Source organism: Pongo abelii, chromosome 16 (assembly GCF_028885655.2).
Source record: "Pongo abelii isolate AG06213 chromosome 16, NHGRI_mPonAbe1-v2.0_pri, whole genome shotgun sequence".
Lineage (NCBI taxonomy): Eukaryota > Metazoa > Chordata > Mammalia > Primates > Hominidae > Pongo > Pongo abelii.
In genome coordinates, this window is record NC_072001.2 from 86459396 (window position 1) to 86484545 (window position 25150).

Genomic DNA, 25150 nt, shown 5'->3' on the forward strand with positions numbered 1-25150 from the left:
TTTTTTAAAACAAGTACATAAATTAATATTTAGATGATGGTATTTTACATTTTAGCTTACAGATCAAATGTATCATTATAGAGTATACGCTAAGATTTTAAAATATGCAGCATTTGAGATCATTTCAGCAAAGTCAAAATTCCCACAACTAAGTTAGAATTTATGTCTTACGGCTTTTCAAAACTCTTTTTACAGACTGTTTAGAATAATTACAGAAAACCATTCCCTGCAGTGAGGAAAACTTCCCTCTCTAAATCTTCCTTCAGATTGGAAAATAAGAAGAGACTCTTCCTGTTCACCACACCAATGGCTACTGATCAACAATAATAATCATGTTTCACACTTTAATTTTTAAAACATTTTTTAAAATATAGAAAATATTTAAATGTTCAACCTGTCCATGTTTCAAATTATTAAGAATGCTAAGTACTCACAAAAGATAACTACTACAGCCACAGAACTTACAGCTAGAAAGTACCTTGGAATGTATTAAGTCCAATCACTTCCTCTAGGAACAAGTTCAAATCGGTCTAGAGGTGCTAAGAAACTCACCCCAACTCATACAACTAAGAAGTTCCAGAATCTGAACTATAAAATGGGACTCTTGTTTCTTTATTTATTTCTCTCTTGTCAATAACTCTGACTCTGAAGCACTACTTATAATATATAGAAATGGATCTGGGGGGAAGGCTATTAGTGGAGAAGGGGAATAGAAGAAAAGAGGAGGAAGGAAAGAAGGGAAATGTAAGAAACAACCTGCTGACTGAACAATCACCATTGTCACTGCTCTGTGAAATTTTAATTTCCTCTTCAGAAATGTAGGTTAAAAAAATTGCATATACTTCTATTTGCAAAGTGTTCATCTTCTTTAATTTTCAAACTTCACATTTCACTTTTGAATAAATGTTTATTTTCTAACGTAATCCTAGACATTTTGTACCAATGAGGGCAAGGACTTAGGCTCTAGAAATTATTTCCAAGCTGCCTTAGAAGTGTCAAGAAATTTATAAAAGTCTCTTTTATACCTAAAGAGAGTTAGAAGGTCTTAATACAAGCCATTTGGGAGATTTATTTCAACTCACTCTGATGTGCCTGTAGCACACATTTGGAATGCATATTTGTTAACTAATTTCAGCCTCCTATATGTTTAAAGCAGGTCCCAGTTTGAGGCATATTAACCCTTAGTTGTGATTACACAAAGTGGTACCCCTTTTAAGAGTTTCAGCAAAAAAAAAAAAAAAAAACTTCATAAAAAATGAGTTGATAAAATACACTTTGTCCTCTAGTCTTTAAATATATAATTCAGGAGGTGACAACCTGGGACCCGATACAAATTCCCCACAGGTGGGGAAGATACTTGAGCATGGCTCATAAATTCCTACACTGTTTTCTTCAAAATCAGTGGTTTTCTGGGAGCTACACCGGCACATGTTTCAGCTCAAGGATGTTTCTTGGCCTCCTTTTTTCTTTGGGGACAGAGGGGCAGCTTACACTGATGAAACAGTATGATCCCACACTCGTGGGCTTGGACAGGCACTCATTTCTCCCAGCCAGGACCTAGAGTTGGATTTTGTCTGCAATCTGTCATTTCAAGATGTGATTCTCCCCCTTCTCCATTTTGGCTCACTTTATTCATTCTCTTAACTACCTAGCAATGATATTATCAAAGATTCCATCTCAGTCCCACGATGCATTCTGCTTAATTGACTTATGTTCTTTCATCTCTCTCTTTTTTTCTTTAGAAAGAAGAAATGATGAAGAAAATGTTCTTGGAATTCATTTCTGGCAGAGTCTCATGATCTTTGCTTTCATTTGTTAGTGAAATGCTTGACATTTTTCCTTCACTTTATAAACATTATGTGCAAATCATTCAGAATCCTAATGGAAAGTAATTTCCCATTAATGCAGGCTATAAATGCCATTTTCTTTTGAAACTGTGCCTCAGAAACAAACAGTACAGGACCCCCTTTACACTCACAAATTCCACCCACAAATCAAGGAAGCCCAATGCTGGGTGTGTGAGATGAGGACTTGAAGCTACTGCCGAGGAAAACTTAGAAGCAGCAGCCTGGGACAGGCACAGGCAAGAGACACACAGTGGCACACAGTAGAGTTTGCTGCAGTGGAGAATATGGGACACTGAGCCTTCTTAAAAGCCAGCTTCTACACGTCTGTGATCTCTGTCTGAACATCGCCCTTCTAGGAACTTAATCTGTCTAGGGACCCAGCTACTGGCCAAGAAAGAGGCGACAAAGCACTGACATGCGCGGCCTCAATGAGGAAGCCAAAGACCTCACTGTCCTCTGTTTTTCCCTTCCAAGTCAGATGCATTTAGCGGGCTCCCTGTGCAACCACTTGCTTACCACAGCTTCCCTGTAATCATGAATCTTGGAAATAAATCATTCCCAATGCTCTTGGCCATTTCATAACATCCTCCTAGTATTCATTCTTAATGATATAACATGAAATATCTATAAGGTAAAGTACCCAGCTCTGCTACTTCCTGGCTCTGTGATCTTGAGAAGATCTCACTTAACCTCCCAGAGCCTCTACTTACTTATCTGTAAAATGGGGACTAAAAATAGTACTAGAGATGTCTACAAAGTATTTATACAATATCTAACCCATAGTAAGTAGCCAATAAGTATAGTTGCTATTGTCATTATCTTATTATTTGTTACTTTTTTTATTATCACTTCCTTGGAGTACTGTTATGAGGATGAAATGAGTTATGTCTATGTCTACAAAGCACCAAATAATAACTCCTGGCATACCGCTGGCCCTCAAAGGCTAGGTCCCTATGACCTTAAGGGATACTTTAATTCAAATACCTTTTCATTTTTATAAGGGTTAACACTCTCTACACTGCCAGTCTGTAAGCTTAAATCAAAGGAAAGTTGAGTTCTCTTTGGTGGAAAATGAGAGAATGGTGTCTTGGGAGCTTGACCTGAGGTCCTGTCTCTAAGAACTACTCAGGTGCAAGCTGGAAAGATAGAGACAGTGGGGCAAGGACTGAGCCCTGGGGTCCTGGGTTCTCGTTTCCTCAAATATAATATACTGGCATTGAAGGAGGGAGGCTGAGGTTGAACTCACTGTCAAAAGTTTTAGTTAATTTGCTTATACCTAGTTTCTTTTTTTTTTCTTTTTAGACAGAGTTTCACTCTTGTTGCCCAGCCTGGAGTGCAATGGTGCGATCTCGGCTCACCACAACCTCACCACAACCTCTGCCTCCCAAGTTTCAAGGGATTCTCCTGCCTCAGCCTCCCAAGTAGCTGGGATTACAGGCATGCACCACCATGCCCAGCTAATTTTGTATTTTTAGTAGAGATGGGGTTTCTCCATGTTGGTCAGGCTGGTCTCAAACTCCCAAACTCAGGTGATCCACCCGCCTCGGCCTCCCAAAGTGCTGGGATTACAGGTGTGAGCCACCGCACCAGGCTGAAACCCAGTGACCTGTTAGATTATGGCAAAACATTTGAAAAACTTTTAGCCTATAATAACTCTTAAAGCAGACCATATGCCAGTAGCTCTAAAGAAAGAAGGTGAATAAAGCCAGAAGGTTGGATGTTAGCTAAACCTTGGTGTGTGTAGCAAGTTACTATAAGAAAGACAAAAGTTGCCCAGTCTACAAGCAAAGATAAAAGAAAGAGCAGAGGTTGGTTCCTAATGCATTAGAAAAGCAGTTTCTGTACCCCAGAGAAAACACGATAAGCAGATTGCTCTTCCAAATCATTCTCAGAGACCTCCCTAAACTAAAGGAACTCAGCTGTGTGGCAAAGATGAAACAAAAGGTTTCACCTTCCTACTCAAATCTGCTGTTTCAGGTGGACTCAAGGTAGCCTCTGTAAGTTAACAAAGTGAAGCATGGGTGAGACAAGGAAGGAATGAAATGAAAGTCTTAAGAGCTATATCTAAGAAAGAACTTTGAATGTGTTTACAGGCACATGGAACTGCCTGGAAGTATATAGATCAGAAGCTCATTATGTTTTTTAAGAAATCAAGTTGTGGCCAGTGTGGTGACAGCAGTTTGGGAGGCTGAGGCAGGTGGATCACTCAAGGTCAGGAGTTCAAGACCAGCCTGGCCAACATGGTGAAGCCCCATCTCTACTAAAAATACAAAAATTGGCCAGGCGTGGTGGTGCATGCCTATAATCTCAGCTACTTGGGAGGCTGAGGCATAAGAATTGCTTGAACCTGGGAAGCGGAGGTTGCAGTGAGCCGAGATCCTACCACTGCACTCCAGCCTGGGCAACAGGGCAAGACTATCTCCAAAAAAAAGGAAATCAAGTTGTGATAAGAAGCGTAAGCCTAACCTGAAAACATCTGTGTCTACTAAACTGTAAGGAACCCACAAGGTCCCTGAGCAGCAATAAGTACAGATGTCAAAGAAGGTAGCCCTCCAAAGCCCACTTACAATGTGGTCTTGGAAGACACATTTCTCAGAGAGCAAATCTAGGAGCCCACAGAATAAAAGACAAAAGAGTCTCCCTGATCCAAAATCCAGAGAGCAGAACCAGGGTCTAATCAAGACACTTTCTTCACTGCCAGGGTAGGGGGTCCTTGAAATTTCTGTCCAGCAGGAGTCCATCATTGTTATGGACTGGTGAATGCAGTGTATTTCCTATTTGCTGTGGCCTGAATGTGTGTGTTCCCCCAAAACTCATCTGTTGAAACTTAATCTCCAATGCAATAGTATTAAGAGCTGGGACCTTTAGGAGGTGATTAGGTCATGAGAATTAGTGACTTGGGGGTGATTAGGTCATGAGTAGGATTAGTGCCCTTATAAAAGGGACCTGTGGGAGCTTGTTTGCCCCTTCTGCCATATGAGGACACAGCTAGAAGGTGTCATCTATGAGGAATGGGCCTCCACCAGGCACCAGTTCTGCTGGCACCTTGATTTTAGACATCTCAGCCTCCAGACTGTAAGTAAAAGCTACCCAGTCTAAGGTATTTTGTTACAGCAGCCCAAACAAACTAAGATGCCATTACAACCGGATAGCAGCTGCCTAGCTAGAGGTTGTACTTCCCAAGTTGCTTTGCTACTAGGTGTGGCTGTTTGAGCGCTCATCCCTGGAATGTGTGTTTCATTTCCACCTTGCGGATGTAAGAGGAAATATCTAGCCTAAATGTTTGTTCTTTCTCCCCTTCCTGCTGGCTGGAGTGGCAACAACTAGGAAGCCATATGATGAAGATGGCAGAGCTGCCATCAGCCTAGACCCCTGAGAGACTCTATGCATTAGAACCACCTATCTTCCTGGAATATTCTCCCTGGACTGTGGTAGGAGTGAGGAAATCCTATTTTACTGCATTTTGGTTTTATTTATTTATTTTTTTTTTGAGACACAAACTAGTGTTAGCATAATACAATACAAAAAGTCTTCAGAGAAACCCTGAACAGACCAATAACAAGCAGCAAGACTGAAATAGTAATTTAAAAATTACCAAAAAAAAAAAAAAAGTCCAGGACCAGACGGATTCACAGCTGAATTCTATCAGACATTCAAAGAAGAATCGGTACCAATCCTATTGACACTATTCTACAAGATACAGAAACAGGGAATCCTCCCTAAATCATTCTATGAAGCCAGTATCACCCTAATACCAAAACCAGGAAGGGACATAGAAAAAAAACTACAGACCAATATCCCTGATGAACACAGATGCAAAAATCCTTGACAATATACTAGCTAAATGAATCCAATAGCATATCAAAAAGATAATCCACCACAATCAAGTGGGTTTTATACCAGGGATGCAGGGATGGTTTAACATACGCAAGTCAATATATGTGATACACCACATAAACAGAATTAAAAACAAAAATTACATGATCATCTCAATAGACATAGAAAAAGCATTTGCAGAATCCAGCATCCCTTCATGATTAAAACCCTCAGCAAAATCGGCATACAAGGGACATACCCCAATGTAATAAAAACCATCTATGACAAACCCACAGCCAACGTAATACTGAATGGACAAAAGTTGAAAGCATTTCCGCTGAGAACTGGAAAAAGACAAGGATGCCCACTCTCACCACTTCTATTCAACATAGTGCTGGAAGTCCTAGCCAAAGCAATCAGACAAGAGAAAGAAATAAAGGGCATCCAAATCGGTATAGAGGAAGTCAAACTGTCACTGTTTGCTGATGATATAATTGTATACCTAGAAAACCCTAGAACCCTAAAGACTCCTCCAAAAAGCTCCTAGAACTGATAAATGAATTCAGCAAAGTTTCAGGATACAAAATTAATGTACATAAATTAGTAGTTCTGCTATATACCAACAGAGACCAAGCTGAGAATCAAATCAAGAACTCAACCCCTTTTATAATATCTGCAAAACAAAAATAAAAACTTAGAAATATACCTAACCAAAAAGGTAAAAGACCTCTACAAGGAAAACTACAAAACACTGCTGAAAGAAATCATAGATGTCACAAACAAATGGAAACACATCCCATGCTCATGGATGGGCAGAATCAATATTGTGAAGATAACCATACTGCCAATAGCAGTCTTTTGAATACGAATTGCACTGAATTTGTATTCAGTGCAATTCCCATCATCAAAATACCACCATCATTCTTCACAAAACTAGAAAAAACAATCCTAAAATTCATGAGAGACCAAAAAAGAGCCTGCATAGCCAAAGTAAGACTAACCAAAAAGAACAAATCTGGAGGCATCACATTATCTGATTTCAAACTATACTATAAGGCCACAGTCACCAAAACAGCATGGTACTGTTACAAAAATAGACACATAGACCAATGGAACAGAACAGAGAACCCAGGAATAAAGCCAAATACTTACAGCCAACTGATCTTTGACAAAGCAAACAAAAGCATAAAGTGGGGAAAGGACACCCTATTCAACAAATGGTGTTGGGATAATTGGCAAGCTATGTGTAGGAGAATGAAACTGGATCCTCATCTCTCACCTTATACAAAAATCAACTCAACATGGACCAAGGACTTAAATCTAAGACCTGAAACTATAAAAATTCTAGAAGATAACATTGGAAAAACTCTTCTAGACATTGGCTTAGGCAAAGACTTCATGACCAAGAACCCAAAAGCAAATGGAACAAAAACAAAGATAAATAGCTGGGACTCAATTAAACTAAAGAGCTTTTGCAGAGCAAAAGGAACAGTCAGAGTGTATAGACAACCCACAGAGTGGGAGAAAATCTTCACAATCTATACATCTGACAAAGGACTAATATCCAGAATCTACAAGGAACTCAAACAACTTAGCAAGAAAAAAACAAACAATCTCATCTAAAAGTGGGCTAACGACATGAATAGACAATTCTCAAAAGAAGATATACAAATGGCCAACAAACATGAAAAAAATGCTCAACATCACTAATGATCAGGGAAATGCAAATCAAAACCACAATGCGATATCAACTTACCCCTGCAAGAATGGCAATAATCAAAATATTTAAAAAAATAGATGTTGGTGTGGATGGGTGAAAAGGGAACATTTCTACACTGCTGGTAAGAATGTAAACTAGTACAACCACTATGGAAAACTGTGTGGAGATTCCTTAAAGAACTAAAAGTAGAACTACCATTGATCCTGCAATCCCACTACTGGGTATCTACCCAGAGGAAAAGAAGTCATTATACAAAAAAGATACTTGCACATGCATGTTTATAGCAGCAAAATTTGCAATTGCAAAAATATGGAACCAGCCCAAATGCCCATCAATAAGTGGATAAAAAAACTGTGGTATATATATGTGGTAGAATACTACTCAACCATAAAAAGAAATGAACCAATGGTATCTGCAGCAACCTGGGTGGAATTGGAGACTATTATTCTAAGTGAAGAAACTCAGGAATGGAAAACCAAACATCATGTGTTCTCACCCATAAGTGGGAGCTAAGCTATGAGGATGCAAAGGCATAAGAATGATACAATGGACTTTGGGGACTTGAGAGAAAGGGTGGGAAGGGGTAAGGGATAAAAAACTACAAATTGGGTTCAGTGTACACTGCTCGGCTGATGAGTGCACTGAAATCTCACAAATATCACCACTAAAGAGCTTACTCATGTAACCAAATACCACCTGTTCCTCAAAAACCTACGGAAAAAAATTAAAATATCAAAAAAATAAAGAAAGGAAAGGGTGAGTGCTTCACATGGGAAGTTGAATCTCTCCCCCAACTATTGAAATATAAAGGGTGAAAAAATAAGTAAATAAGAAGAGATAGAAAATTGTTATGGCACCAATGAATTCTACCTTGAAAATATATCTGCATTAAAATCTTAAAAAACAACAAAAAATAGTCTTCAGAGAACTGGACCTAAGTATCCTCTTGACACATTTTTTATAAAATCAATTTTATTCAAATAACTTTCACTGAAACATTACATCAAAAAATGTAAACTGAAAACTAGTACCACATGCTATAAAGAGACTGTAACCATGAAAATAATTACAATGGAAAATAGACAATTTTATTACATCCAAAAGATACATTCTCTAGTCTGTAAATGACTTTTAACCGGAGGCCTCTCCTCTCTGTTAAAATTGAACATCAAAAATACTCCAGCACAAAACTGTAGCTTATCTCCTTGAAAGTGGAATGAATAAAAGAAAATTGAAAAAAAGAATATTTTCTCATCATGTGATTCAAGATTGTTTGTCTGTATCCATTCAGCACCTAAAGCCATCCTGGGGAGGAGCAAAGATGCAACCAGGGAGATAACTGGCATTGAATGTCTTAAGGGAAATTTCCATTAATACAGCACAATGAAGTACAAGACTGCAGCCTTCCTTTCATGTACCAAATCCCTATCACTTACAAAATAGGACTTTTTAAGGTTGCAAATAATGTTGGAAAATGAGACTAAATACTGCTGGTAGACCAGAAATTATGAGGAATACAAGAATGCCTGGAAGATGGAAAGCAGCAGATGGAGGAAATGAGGCTCAACATGGCTCCCAAAGCGGAATGCCATGACAGTGAAGTCTAAGGGCGCTCAAAACTCAGTGTAAATGGATCCTAAAAGCTGGCTGGCTTTCGAAGAAAAGAGCAGCCAGGTGAGTCCACTCATCCTGGATTTGTACCAGTGCCGGGAGCCCTGGCAACTGCCTTCAGGAAGGGGTACTGAGTGAGTGTGGGCATCTGAAACAGAAAGTCAGGGCAGTGCCATGGATGATAGAAACAACCAGAAAAACAGAAACCAGTCCACTGCACTCAACAGAACATCCCTTATTCCCCCTTAACCACAGGAGGCAACCTCATAAGCACTCTCAAATAAAAAGTTGTGCACAGAGCCAAGAATCATCAACGTATGAGAAACAACTTCATAAAGTAGACTCCAGATCCCAGCAAACACTCAAGGAGATAAGAATTAAGTGGAGACTTTTTAAAAAGTATAATTAAGGGCCAGGCATGATGGCTCACGCCTATAATCCCAGCACTTTGGGAGGCCGAGGTGGGCGGATCACGAGGTCAGGAGTTCGCAACCAGCCTGGCCAACATGGTGAAACCCCGTCTCTACTAAAAATACAAAAATTAGCCAGGTTTGGTGGCGGGCACCTGTAATCCCAATTACTCGGAAGGCTGAGGCAGGAGAATCACTTGAACCTGGGAGGCGGAGGTTGCAGTGAGCCGAGATCATACCATTGCACTCCAGCCTGGGTGACAAGAGCGAAACTCCATCTCAAAATAATAATAATAATAATAAAATAAAATAAAAATAAATAAATATAAAAATTAAAAGTATAATTAATATTCTCAGAGGAATATGAAAGGTCTAGTTACTTGTAAAATTTTTTTAAGATGTAAATTTGAACACTATCATGGTAGGCAGAGCAATAGCCTCCCCCAAAGATGCCCACTTCCTAATCCCCAGAACCTATAGCTATGTTACCTTACACAGTGAAAGGGAATCTGAAGATGTGATTAAGTTACAGATTTTGAGATGGGGAGGTTACCCTGGGTTTATGTGGGTAGGCTCAGTATAATCACAAGGGTCCTTATAAGACGGAAGCAGGAGAATCTGAGTCAGAGAAGGAGATCTGACAATGGAGGCAGGGAGATCTGAAGATGTCGTGCCACCAGCTGGGAAGCTGGAGCAAGGGGCAATGAGGCAAGGACTGCAGGCAGCCTCTAGAAGGCAGGAGAGGCAAGAAAATGGATTCCACCCTGTCTGGAATGCGAACACCTTGATTTTAGGACTCCTGACCTCCAGAACTATAAAATAGATCATACATTGTGTTATTTTAGACCACAGAGTTTGTGGTAAATGAAACTAATGAAGTGGTACTAAATGAAGTGGTACTTCATTGCAGCATCAATAGAGAACTAATACAATTGGAGTAAGAAATTCAATAGATATGCTAAAAAAAAAATAACTGGATCAAAGAATAAAGTAAGAAGGTGAAATGTCCTCAGAGGGCAGAATAAAAAAACAGAGGTACAGAGAGCAAGGAGGAAAAGGCGAGACAGAGGAAGGACCAAAAGTTTCAACCTCTAGTAGTTGTTTACAAGAGCAAAAAGAAAGGGAATAGAGGAGAAGGATATTTAAGAGAGTAAAAAAAAAAAAAAAATCCGTGGGATGCAGTGGCTCACGCCTATAATCCTAGCACTTTGGAGGCCAAGGTGGAAGGAACGTTGAGCCCAGGAGTTGGCGACCAGCCTGAGCAACATGGCAAAACCCCATATCTTAAAAAAACAAACAAACAAACAAAAAACACACTTTCCATGTTTTAAAAAATGCAAGTAATCAGACTAAAAGGGTCAATGCGAATGAGGAATAGGGAAAGGAATGTAGCCGACTTCCCATACTTCTGGATACAATTGCCAGGAGAAATAAACAAATCCATAACTATAATCAGAGATTTTAATACCCTCTGCCACAAAATTAATAGGAAAACATAGACCAAAAAATCAGTAAGAATATGGAAGACTTGGAAGAACACTATTAAATAATTTGACCTAATTGACATTTATAAAACACCCTTCCCAACAAGAATAGAATACACATTCTTCTCAAGTGTACACAGATCATTTACCAAGAGGGATCATATTCTGGCCCATCAAGCAAGTCTCAAAAAATTTAAAAGGGTATGATTCATACAAAGTATGTTATTTGATAAAAAATGGAATTAAATAGAAATCTAAAACAGAAAGAGATCTGAAAAATATCCACATACGTGGAAATGATATAACACATTTCAAAAGAAACCAAGAGTTAAGGAGGTCATCAAAAGTAAAATTAGAAGCAATTTTAAAGAGGATGAAAGGGAAAACTCAACACATCAAAATGCATGAGATAGTGCTCAAGTGGTACTTAGGGGAAAATTGATAGCGCTAAACACATATATCAGAAAAGGTGAAATGACTCAATGACAACAGAGAAAACTCAATGAGACAGAGATCTGGCTCTTTAAGAAGATCAATAAAATTGATAAATCTATAACTAAAATGATTAAGAAAAGACAAAAATTATCAATTTCAAAAATGATTGAGAGAAGTAAATCACTACAAATTCTATATATCTTAAAAGGATAATAACAGAACATTATGAACAACTTCATACAATAAATTTGACAACTTAGATGAAAGGGATAAATTCCTTGAAAGACACAAACTTCTAAAGTTCACTCAGGAAGAAACAGATAACCTCAATTGCCTTCTACCTATAAAGATGTTGAATTTATAGTTTAAAGCCTTCATGCAGGAAAAAAAAAAAAACAAACAAGGAGTAACTTTACAGAGAGCTGACAAATACTGCCTCAGCCAGCAGACCAAGATCAATATCAGCAGTGATTAATCTTGTTGATAGGGCATATTCCTTTTTTTTTTTTAACTTTTAGGTTCAGGGGTACATGCACAGGTTTTTTATATGAGTAAACAGTGTATCACAGGGATTTGGTGTGCAGATTATTTCGTCACTCAGGTGATCAGCATAGTACAGGGCAGGTAGTTTTTCAATTCTCACCTTCCTCCCACCCTCCACCCTCAAGCAGGCCCCACTGGCTATTATTCCCTTCTTTGTGTCCATGTGTACTCAATGTTTAGCTCCCACTTACAAGTGAGAACATGCTGTGTTTGGTTTTCTGTTCCTGAGTTAGTTCACTTAGGATCATGGTCTCCAGCTCCATCCATGTTGCTGCAAAGGACATGATCTCATTCTTTTTTACGGCTGTGTAGTGTCCCATGGAATATATGTATGTTTTCTTTATCCAGTCTACCACTGATGGGCATTTAGTTTGTTTCCATGCCTTTGCTATGGTGAATAGTGCTGCGATGAACATACACGTGTATGTGTTTTTATGGCAGAATGATTTATATTCCTTTGGGTATATACGCAGTAACGGGAATGCTGGGTCAAATGATAGTTCTGCTTTAAGTTGTGTGAGAAATTGCCAAACTTCTTTCCACAGTGGCTGAACTGATCTACATCCCCACCAGCAGTGTATAAGCTGTCTCGTTTCTCTGCAGCCTTGCCAGCATCCATGAGTTTTTGACTTTTTAATACCAGCCATTCGGACTGGTGTGAGATGGTAGGTGATGGGATGAGAATGGCACTTTACCTCTGTGATCTTCTTCCCAGAAACTCACAACTCCAGTCTAACCATGTAAAGACATCAGACAAACCTCAATTGGGGGACATTCTGCAAAATATGTAAACAGTACTCCCCAAAACGGTCAAGTTCATTAAAAACAAAGAAAGTCTTAGAAGCTGCCACAGCAAGAGGGGCCGAGGGAGATGTGATGACTAAATACAACGTGCTATTCTGGATAGGATTCTAGAACAGAAAAAGCACAGCAGGTAAAAACTAAGGAAATGTGTATGAAGTATGGACTTTAGCTAATATAAATATATGTTCATTGTATAAAGTAAATGTGCCATACTAATAAAATGTTAATATAGAAGAGTGGAGGAGTACATGGGAATGCCCTGTGTTATCGTCACAACTTTTCTGTAAGTCTAAAACTATTCTAAAATTTAAAATTAATTTAAAAAAACTTCCCCACAAACAGTTTATCCTAGGGATGCAAGGTTGATTTAACTAACAATGTAATTCACCATATTAACAAACTAAAACTAAAAAATAAACACTCATCTCAACAGATACCAAAAAAAGGCATCTGACAAAATTCAAAGACTGTTTCTCATTAAAACTCCCTTCAAACTATTTACGACTAGAAGGGAACTCCCTCAATCTGATTTTTAAAATCTATGAAGGCCAGGCCTAGTGACTAACACCTGTAATCCCAACACTTTGGAAGGCCGAAGCAGGCGGATAGCTTGAGCTCAGAAGTTCATGACCAGCTTAGGCAACAGGGCGAATCCTCATCTCTACGAAAGATACAAAAATTAGCCAGGCTTGGTGGTGTGTGCCTATAGTCCCAGCTACACGGGAGGCTAATGTGGGAGGATCTTTTGAGCCCGGCAGCTTGAGGTTGCAACAAGCTGCGACTGCGCCACTGCACTCCAGCCTGGGCAACAGGGCAAGACCCTGTCTCAAAAAAAAAAAAAAAATTATATGAAAAATCTACACCTAAAGTCATCCTTAATTATAAAGTACTGAATGCTTCTCCCCTAAAATCAGAGACAAAGCAAGGATGTCCACTCTAACCCTTTGTACTCAGCATGTTCTAGCAAGTGAAAAAAGGCAAGAAAAACAAAGGCATGCAGATATTGAGTAAAACTGTCTTCATTTATAGATGACATGAACATCCATGTAGAAAAACTATGGAATCTATTAAAAAACTACTAGACCTAAGATGTAAATTTAGCAACATGGCAGGATACAAGATCAATATACAAAAATCAGTGGAATATTATGAATGCTAGACACAAAAATTCAGAAATGGAAATTTTATTAAAATGCTGTTTACAATTGCATAAAGATATAAAATACTTAGAGATTGATGAAAAAAATTAAAAGACCTGTATATATTCTAAAAATAGTGAAATATTGCTGAGAGAAATTCAAGAAGACCTAAATAAATGGGAAATACAATAGATTGTGTTCAAGACTGGAACACTCAATATTGTTAAGCTATCAATTCCTCTTAAGTTGACTTATAGATTCAACCCAATCCAAATAAAAATCTGAGCAGGATTTTTGAAACATTGAAAATTTGATCTCTAAAACTCACATGAAAATGCAAAGTAACTAGAATAGTCAAACAACTTTTAAAATGAAGACCAAAGTTAGAGGACTAACAGGACCTGACCTCAAAACTTACAAAGCTACAGTCATCAAGACAACTACAATTGTACAAGAATAGAAATGCAATGATAGTACACTATGTGATACTGCTGTGAATATTATTTCTGTGCTCATGACATTGTAAATAACTGTTAGAGGATGTAAAAATGGAAGCTTTGGATGAGGCCCCAGAACTGTTTTGTTTTTTTTTAACTGATGTGCAGAAGACAACTTATGCAGGATTTGGAAACAAACAAAAACAGAAGAGATGAGGGAAGCCAGTTTTATAACTTTTAATCCCAGCCTACATCTATGGCATAAATAGGTCAGAAGATGGAGATTAAAAAGGATTTTTAGAAAAATGTTTGGAGAGAGTGTGGAGGAGGCAGGATGTGTTGTGATCTTTTCATTTCACACCAAATCAAGAGAGAGGGACTTTTAAAAGATTCCTCAGCGAGCTTAAAATACATTCTCTGGGGACTTAAGAACAGAAGGGGTAGATGGAGAAAGAGAAAAAGCCAAATACAACCTCTTCCCTGACACCAATGTTCCCACGGCAACAGGCTAGAGCTTAGGGAGGAGTGAAAGCCAAACTTTAAATCAAGATTATAGCTTTGACCATGACACGGGTCTTAGCATTTTGACTACTGCACGAGCCTGCACTTACACATTCAAGTGACTGGAGAACTTACGTGTCCCAAGAGTAGTCAGAAAAGTCATGCAGCCTGCTCACATTTTCATCCATGAATAGGCAATTTAAAATAAGAGCAGGGAAAAAAGGGGGAGGAGGGCATTTTAAGAGTCCCACATGATGGAAGTGATGGTTACACAATGAATATTTATTTAACAAAAATAGTGATTATAAGTAAATTGGAAGGGTGAAGGGAGGGAGAAGTCTATGGAAGACCAAGGGTTAGGAAGCTAAGCCATTATCTTCCATATCAGGAAATCAATACATTTATCCAAAACTGAAGAATCAGAGTAAAAAAAGAAATAGTAAAAAACAAGCACCATGAAGTTAAGTACCAAATAAATATGTAAAAGAGTTGAAAGTGTTTCCTCTGAGAGCAGAAAATAAGCACTGGGAAAGGAGTCGAAGGGGAAACTGCCATTTCTCACGAAAAAGCTTGCCCCATGTTTTTTTCAAAATGTATACACATGGCCCGGCGCGGTGGCTCACACCTGTAATCCCAGCACTTTGGCAGGCCGAGGCAGATGGATCATAAGGTCAGGAGATCGAGACCGCGGTGAAACCCCGTCTCTACTAAAAACACAAAAAATTAGCCAGGCGTGGTGGTGGGTGCCTGTAGTCCCAGCTACTCGGGAGGCTGAGGCAGGAGAATGGCGTGAACCCAGGAGGCGGAGCTTGCAGTGAGCCGAGATCGCGCCACTGCACTCCAGCCTGGGCGACAGAGCGAGACTCCATCTCAAAAAAATAAATAAATAAAAAATAAAAATAAAAAAATGTATACACATACACTCTGATAATTTCTAGTTTTAATAATGAGAGAATTAATGGGGCCTGTGCATGTTTTCACACAGAGGTAGAGGTAACTACATTTGCCTTTTTAAAACCACATACGCATATTACCATTTTCTTTTTAAACTACATACACATATTACTCTGATAATTTTTGTTTTTAAATGAAAAAAAAAAACCTTTAAGGATAGCAATAAGGTTGGAAGAAAATTCACACTGTGATCCTTTCAAAAAAACATCACAGTGTGAAAATTGATAGACCGCTAGCAAGATTAATAAAGAAAAAAAGAGAGAAGAATCAAACAGATGCAATAAAAAATGATAAAGGGGATATCACCACCGATCCCACAGAAATACAAACTACCATCAGAGAATACTACAAATACCTCTACGCAAATAAACTAGAAAATCTAGAAGAAATGGATAAATTCCTCAACACATACACCCTCCCAAGACTAAACCAGGAAGAAGTTGAATCTCTGAATAGACCAATAACAGGAGCTGAAATTGTGGCAATAATCAATAGCTTACCAACCAAAAAAAGTCCAGGACCAGATGGGTTCACAGCCGAATTCTACCAGAGGTACAAAGAGGAACTGGTACCATTCCTTCTGAAACTATTCCAATCAATAGAAAAAGAGGGAATCCTCCCTAACTCATTTTATGAGGCCAGCATCATCCTGATATCAAAGCCTGGCAGAGACACAACAAAAAAAGAGAATTTTAGACCAATATCCTTGATGAACATTGATGCAAAAATCCTCAATAAAATACTGGCAAACAGAATCCAGCAGCACATCAAAAAGCTTATCCACCATGATCAAGTGGGCTTCATCCCTGGGATGCAAGGCTGGTTCAATATATGCAAATCAATAAATGTAATCCAGCATATAAACAGAACCAAAGACAAAAACCACATGATTATCTCAATAGACGCAGAAAAGGCCTTTGACAAAATTCAACAACGCTTCATGCTAAAAACTCTCAATAAATTGGGTATTGATGGGACGTATCTCAAAATAATATGAGCTATCTATGACAAACCCACAGCCAATATCATACTGAATGGGCAAAAACTGGAAGCATTCCCTTTGAAAACTGGCACAAGACAGGGATGCCCTCTCTCACCACTTCTATTCAACATAGTGTTGGAAGTCCTGGCCAGGGCAATTAGGCAGGAGAAGGAAATAAACGGTATTCAATTAGGAAAAGAGGAAGTCAAATTGTCCCTGTTTGCAGATGACATGATTGTATATCTAGAAAACCCCATTATCTCAGCCCAAAATCTCTTTAAGCTGATAAGCAACTTCAGCAAAGTCTCAGGATACAAAATCAATGTACAAAAATCATAAGCATTCTTATACATCAATAACAGACAAACAGAGAGCCAAATCATGAGTGAACTCCCATTCACAATTGCTTCAAAGAGAATAAAATACCTAGGAATCCAACTTACAAGGGATGTGAAGGACCTCTTCAAGGAGAACTACAAACCACTGCTCAAGGAAATAAAAGAGGATACAAACAAATGGAAGAACATTCCATGCTCATGGGTAGGAAGAATCAATATCGTGAAAATGGCCATCCTTCCCAAGGTAATTTACAGATTCAACGCCATCCCCATCAAGCTACCAATGACTTTCTTCACAGAATTGGAAAAAACTACTTTAAAGTTCATATGGAACCAAAAAAGAGCCCGCATCACCAAGTCAATCCTAAGCCAAAAGAACAAAGCTGGAGGCATCACACTACCTGACTTCAAACTATACTACAAGGCTACAGTAACCAAAACAGCATGGTACCGGTACCAAAACAGAGATATAGATCAATGGAACAGAACAGAGCCATCAGAAATAATGCCACATATCTACAACTATCTGATCTTTGACAAACCTGAGAAAAACAAGAAATGGGGAAAGGATTCCCTATTTAATAAATGGTGCTGGGAAAACTGGCTAGCCATATGTAGAAAGCTGAAACTGGATCCCTTCCTTACACCTTATACAAAAATCAATTCAAGATGGATTAAAGACTTAAATGTTAGACCTAAAACCATAAAAACCCTGGAAGAAAACCTATGCATTACCATTCAGGACATAGGCATGGGCAAGGACTTCATGTCTAAAACACCAAAAGCAATGGCAACAAAAGCCAAAAATGACAAATGGGATCTAATTAAACTCAAGAGCTTCTGCACAGCAAAAGAAACTACCATCAGAGTGAACAGGCAACCTACAAAATGGGAGAAAATTTTTGCAACCTACTCATCTGACAAAGGGCTAATATCCAGAATCTACAATGAACTCAAACAAATTTACAAGAAAAAAACAAACAACCCCATCAAAAAGTGGGCGAAGGACATGAACAGACACTTCTCAAAAGAAGACATTTATGCAGCCAAAAAACACATGAAAAAATGCTCACCATCACTGGCCATCAGAGAAATGCAAATCAAAACCACAGTGAGATACCATCTCACACCAGTTAGAATGGCAATCATTAAAAAGTCAGGAAACAACAGGTGCTGGAGAGGATGTGGAGAAATAGGAACACTTTTACACTGTTGGTGGGACTGTAAACTAGTTCAACCCTTGTGGAAGTCAGTGTGGCGATTCCTCAGGGATCTAGAACTAGAAATTCCATTTGACCCAGCCATCCCATTACTGGGTATATACCCAAAGGACTATAAATCATGCTGCTATAAAGACACATGCACACGTATGTTTATTGCCGCATTATTCACAATAGCAAAGACTTGGAACCAACCCAAATGTCCAACGATGATAGGCTGGATTAAGAAAATGTGGCACATATACACCATGGAATACTATGCAGCCATAAAAAAGGATGAGTTCATGTCCTTTGTAGGGACATGGATGAAATTGGAAATCATCATTCTCAGTAAACTATCGCAAGAACAAAAAACCAAACACCGCATATTCTCACTCATAGGTGGGAATTGAACAATGAGAACACATGGACACAGGAAGGGGAACATCACACTTCGGGGACTGTTGTGGGGTGGGGGGAGGGGGGAGGGATAGCATTGGGAGATATACCTAATGCTAGATGACAAGTTAGTGAGTGCAGTGCACCAGCATGGCACATGTATACATATGTAACTTACCTGCACATTGCACACATGTACCATAAAACCTAAAGTATAATAATAATAATAATAATAATAATAAAATAAAAATAAAATTATTAAATAACAAAAAAAAAAGAAAATTCACACTGTGCAGCTTATATGAGCAATGTGTGTTTGAAAGGGCAATTGGACATCCATAGGCAAAATAAATGACTTAAGTCTCACATTTATACAAAATTAACACAAAGTGGATCACGGACTTAAGAAAAAACATAGGAGAGGTCAGGTGTGGTAGCTCAACACCTGTAATCCCAGCACTTTGGGAGGCTGAGGCAGCCAGATCATTTGAGGTCAGGAGTTCGAGACCAGCCTGGCCAACATAGCGAAACCCCGTCTCTACTAAAACTATAAAAATCAGCCAGGCATTGTGGTGTGCGCCTGTAGTCCCAGCTACTCGGGAGGCCGAGGCAGGAAAATCACTTGATCCTGGTAGGTGGAGGTTGCAGTGAGCCAAGATTGTACCACTCTACTCCAGCCTGGGCTACAGAGTGAGACTCTGTCCCAAAAAAAAAAAAGAAAAGAAAAGAAAAGAAAATCTTTACTATTTAGGGCTAGGCAAAGAATTCCTAGACTTCACACAATCTATAAAACTAAAAATGAATACATTGGATTTCATAAGAATTAAAAATTTTGATCTGTGAAAGACCCTATTAAGAGGATAAAAAGATAAGCTACAGAGTGAGAGAATATATTTGCAAATCACATATATAGAAAGAACCTGTATTTAGAATAAATCAAGCATTCTCAAGACTCAACAGTAAAAATGTAAACAATCCATTTAGAAAATGGACAAAAGACATGAAGAAACTTTCACCAAAGAGGATACACAGATGGCAAATAAACACATGAAAAGATATTCAACATCATTAGTCACTAAGGAAACGCAAATTAAACCCACAGTAAGATTAACTACGCACCTATCAAAGTGGCTAAAATAAAAAATAGTGACAACACCAAATGCTGGCAGGGATGTGGAGAAACTGGATCACTAATATATTGCTGGTGGGGATGTGAAATGGTAGCACAACTCTGAAAGATAGTTTGGGAATTTCTTTTCATTTACAAAAATAAATCCTTATGATAAAGATCTAAATATTAAGAAAAGATTATTCAAAGTAGTAGAAAACTGTAGAAGAATAACTTCAGGGATAGGAAGACTTTTCACAACAGGGCACAAAATGTAATCACGACAGGGCACAAAATGTAAAAGTCATAAGCAAAAGATAGATACATTTGACTACATCAAAATAAAAGCTTCTGTATATGCAAAGCAAAACTAAACAAAGCAAACAACAGCAAAAGCAACAAAGGGACAAGGCACTCCATAAACAAAGTTTAAAGATAAATGACAAACTAGGAAAAATATTATTAATATCCTCACATGAAAAGAGCTCCTATAAAACAATAAGACAAAGCAAACTACCCCCAAAAAACACAAATAAATGACATAAACAGACAATTCAGACATAAGGAAATACAAATTAAAATATAGAAAAGAAAGTTCACCCTCACTAATAATCATGAAAATGCAAATTAAGACTGGATACCATTTTTTTCTCATGAGTGCTTGGCAGAAATGGAAGTCTACTGGCATGGTTGTGGGGTAGCAGGTGTTCATGCTTTAACAGTAGTGTAGCCAGCACAGTGGATAAAGGATACTCACTGTAGCAAATAACTGGAAAAAACCTTAATGTCCACCAATAGGGAAATGGTATAATAGAAAACTATGAAGCTGTTAAAACAGTGGGATAGATCTATATGCATGATATGGAAATAACTCCAAGAAACAGTGATACATTTTAAAAAGCAAACTGCCAAACAATATGCCTAGTATAATCTTGCATTTAAAAAACAGACAAAAGGCTGGGTACAGTGGCTCATGCCTGTAATCCCAGCACTTCAGAAGGCCAAGGCAGAAGGATTGCTTGAGCCCAGGAGTTGCAGACCAGCCTGGGCAACAAAGTGAGACCTTGTCTCTACAAAAAATTAAAAAATTAGCCTGGCAGGGTCACATATGCGTGTAGTTCCAGCTACATGGGAGGCTGAGCCAGGAGGATTGCTAGAGACCAGGAGGTCAAGGCTGCACTGAGCCATGTTCGTGCCATTGAGCTACAGCCTGGGTGACAGAGCAAGACCTTGTCTCAAAAAAGAAAAAAATAAAAAACAGAAAAAAATCCAAAACGCTGTTTATGTGTATATCTATGTACCTCAATAGATATGATAAAAGTTATACCAAATTTTTAACAGTGGCTACATCTAGGAAGCGAACTGGGATGGTGGGGGTGATCACAAGAGACTATAGAATGACTTATACCATTAAATTTTTTTTTCTGTTTGATTATTTTACCAATTTTTTTCTGTTTGATTATATTACTAAAAGACACATTTACATCACTTGTTTAATAAAAAATAATGATGCAGCACTTAAGGTAGTATCTAGCATATAGCAGTTGCTCAAAAATGCTAATTTCAACTTAAAAATAAATTAAGAAGATATTTTCAAAGAGTTAAAAAAATAAAGGATGATGTAGCCATAATGGTTCTATGGCCAAGGTTCTAAATGCCACATTATATAAGTGATAGAATTCTTCCCCAGGGAACAGAAAAAAGGGGCACATTTAGGGGAAAAGGGAATTTACCAAACAACCAAAGAAAGATATCCAGGGTCTGTGTGTATTCACTGACCCAGAAACAAGCAGTAAATAAGTGTTTCTAGAAGTGCTTTACTAAAGGCACACTTAGCATATTAGAATGGTCAACTTACCTGTCGTCTTCGCTACAGAGGTGGTGGAAACTCCATTGAGCTCACTAGAACTCCTTTTCACAGGCCTTGGCTTGTATTCTCGTCTGGGGACACTGGATGCAGCTGATATTCTGTAACACACATCATAAGATGAGCCAGACATCTGATGTTGAAAGCTTTCCAAACACTCATTCTCTCTGCCTTGTTGAGCACAGGAACTTAGGTTACAGCCAGTGGTCATGAAAGGGACGATTTTTACACACTGACTCTTGAGTAGCCCGAAGTGATGGAGGTGATATCACAAATGTAGTTTTTCAACTCTCTATTTGAGCTTGTGAGTGACATTCATCTTGAAGAAGACTAATTGGGCCAGCCATGGTGGCTCATGCCTGTAATCCCAGCACTCTGGGAGGCCAAGGGGCTCACCTGAGGTCAGGAGTTCGAGACCAGCCTGGCCAACATGGTGAAACCCCATCTCTACGAAAAATACGAAAATTAGCCAGGCATGGTGGCGGGTGCCTGTAATCCCAGCTACTCAGGAGGCTTAGGCAGGAGAATCTCTTGAAACCAGAAGGCGGAGGTTGCAGTAAGCAGAGGTTACGGTGAGCCAAGATCGCACCACTGCACTCCAGCCTGGGCAACAGAGCACGACTCCACCTCAAAACAAAACAAAACAAGAGACTAATTTTCTTCATCAAGTCTCTGAGGCATCCAGCAAGTGCCTGGGACGTGGTCAGCATCCAGTGATGGGAGCTGCCTTCTCCCTCACTCTACTCTTATAGATTACAATAGAATTATGAAAATACACTCCTGTCAGTAACAGGTAAACTATCTGCCTGCAAAAGTGGATGCTTCAGGGACTGAACACATCTTTGTCTTCCCTATGTAACTATGTCATTGATTTAAGTAAAAATCCCTCCAAATTTATGCATTGCCATAATCCTGCGTAAAACAATTTTCTGTTATCAAACCTAATTAAAAAAGGGTATTTTAACCCAATATTTTAATAAATAGGGTTGCCATGCAGACTATATATAATATTACTAATTTTCAGAAAAGTATAGACTACATCTATGATTAAATTCACAAGGAATGCAGAAACCTTTCTTTGATTGTTCAGAAGATATTTTTGACTCTTTCAATACCTGTCAATATTATGAACACAGCCTGAAATTTGTCAATATTTTGACTCTTTCAATACTAGTCAATATTATGAACATATCCTGAAATTCGTACTGGTGAAGCGAAAACATTATCTTTTTTTTTTTTTTTTTTACAGATATTTACATATTTTCCATACAACATCTCACTTTTTTCCATAGCTCTGGATGTTTTCCATCCCTTTGTGAATGGGGAGCTAAACTCTCATCAAATCAGCAATGAAGCCAGGGTAGTTCTGTAGGGGCTAATGTCCCAGGTGGGAGAGCAACTTTGGTTAGTTGCCCTAAACACGGGTCACAAAAAAAAGGGATTTAATGAAAAGAAAAAGGAGAAAAGCTGCCAGGTCCCTTTTCTCAGTTCTATCCTACTGGCCAAAGTCAGTACTTATTATCTCAGTCCCACCCCACATCCAACCACGAAAGCCAGTGAAAGAAAATTCAAAACAGAATGAGGCAGGGGAAGAGGGAGATGGAGAGATGGAGAGACAGACAGATGGATTTCAATAGATGTTACCTCCGCAGCCCTTGGCTTGTAAGAAACGTGGAGGTGCTTACCGCATCTGTAGCTTGCTCTGCAGCTCCTGCAGAATCTCTGTGGACTGTTTGTGATAGTCTAATGCTGCCTCTATGAACACAGCCAACTGGCTGACTTGTTCTACCTGCAGCAGAAGTGGAAAATTATTCCATGGAGGCCAGAGCCTGTGTAATGTCCAGAGAGAGAGGAGACCAGCAACAAAAACCCAGCTTTGCAGGGAAGACCAGTGTCTGCCTCGGCTCTTGTCCATTTCATTTAATTTCATCTAGGAGCTCTGTATAATAATCATACAGGTCATGGCATGGAGCTATAAATGCTGGAAAAACATGTTCAAATTTATTTGTGATTATGAATTTGATTTAACTCAATAAAATGCCTGTTTTTCCAATTAGATGATGATTTTTCTCAGGAGATTTTCTATGCTATAAAGCTCATGGATCTGAAAACAGACAGATAAAGCTCTTCCAGTTATAAATGAAGCCAACATTTAGCAAAGGAACTGCCTACTTAGTCAAGTATCTCTACACGTACTTTCTAGCTAAGCCAAATCAAGACATTAAGTAAATTAAACAATTAAGAACTGTAAATGAAACAGATAAGAAAGGGGGCCAGGGAGCAACATGTGAACGGGGGCAAAGATTTCCCTGTCCCCTATATGCATTTTGTTGCTATCCACTCAACAGATTTTCCCTGAAACGTAGAGCTAAAGGGAATGACCTATAAAGACACTGGCATCTCTGTTTCCCACAAATCAAGACATTCATGAAATTAATGACTAACTTACAATGAATTTTTTAGAGCTGTGTCTCATAAGAAAAACCTGGATGATATGGGGCTGTATAATTTGAGGAAGAGCAATCTAAGGAAGGCCTGAGAGCTTTCCTGCTCCCCCACGTGTCTGAAGGGCTGCTACAGGAAAGAGATTAATTAAGCTTATTTCTGAAAGCCCCGGAGGCAAGCTCCAGAGGGTTGAGGTGATGGGCCTCCCCCAGCAAGAATCCAATCAACTCTAGAGCTGGACAAAGACACAAATCAAAATCAATCCTACACTTCCCAGGCTTCCCCAAAGCCTATGCATCATTTCCATACTTCATTTTCTACTCAGCTTTAGGGCAAAGTCTGCCTGCTGATTCATTTATACAATCTCACCCTGCCTAACCAACCATGGACTTGTCAGCCTTCAAAGATCCAAGCTACTTTCATTTGTAGTTGCAAATCATCCTTTAGTTGCCTGTACTTAAATTTTTCTTACTCACTTATACTATTTTAAACACGGGCTCAATATGCATGTAAGATACACATGGAATTCCATGTCTGCCAAGCTGTGATCAGCATCCGAACAATGAAATCCTGTCGGGTTTCATTTACTTTACCATGCTCTGTGGCTGGAAAAGCAACAAGCCTAGCCTTAAATTTCCAAAAACCCAATAAACAAAACAAAGACAGCCTGGCCCCTACCAAATCCTAAGGACTTCTTAAATTTCTTCTCTTTGGCTTTTACACGTACTTTTAAATAAGTCCAGGGCCATGGCCTAGCACAATCATAGTAGAATTTGTTACAGAAACAATTTTTCTTCCTTACAGGGCTAGAGTGGTGTGCTTGGTAAAATCTATGCCATGCCTCTCTGCCTTTAGTAAAATTTATTTGTCCTGTCTTATTACCCACTTTGAAACATACTTGCATTTTATAAGTTCTAAAGAAATAGTGAAAGATAGCTAAATGAATATTTCTTGAAACATATTTGGGGTTGGGCAATGGGAAGGGGGCAAGGGGATTACCAGCTATCCTCTCTGTTGTGGCTAAAACACAAGGTCATGTAATCTAGAGATGCATTCATAACTGCTCATTGGGTGGCTGACTTTGGGAAGGAAATGAATCCTGAAAACCCTT

General features: G+C 38.7%; 1 protein-coding gene across 12 annotated transcripts in view; it reads right to left on the bottom strand.

The window, feature by feature from the left end:
- SH3GL3 (SH3 domain containing GRB2 like 3, endophilin A3) overlaps nucleotides 1–25150 on the bottom strand; it is a 167710-nt gene that overhangs the window by 11083 nt on the left and 131477 nt on the right. For all 12 annotated transcript variants that reach the window (XM_024232904.2, XM_054531752.2, XM_024232905.3 and 9 more), the window contains 2 exons: nucleotides 23280–23383; nucleotides 21586–21695 (listed from right to left, as the gene is read on the bottom strand). In XM_024232904.2, the coding sequence (XP_024088672.1) occupies nucleotides 21586–21695; nucleotides 23280–23383 (214 nt within the window). The remainder of the gene's footprint in view (nucleotides 1–21585; nucleotides 21696–23279; nucleotides 23384–25150) is intronic.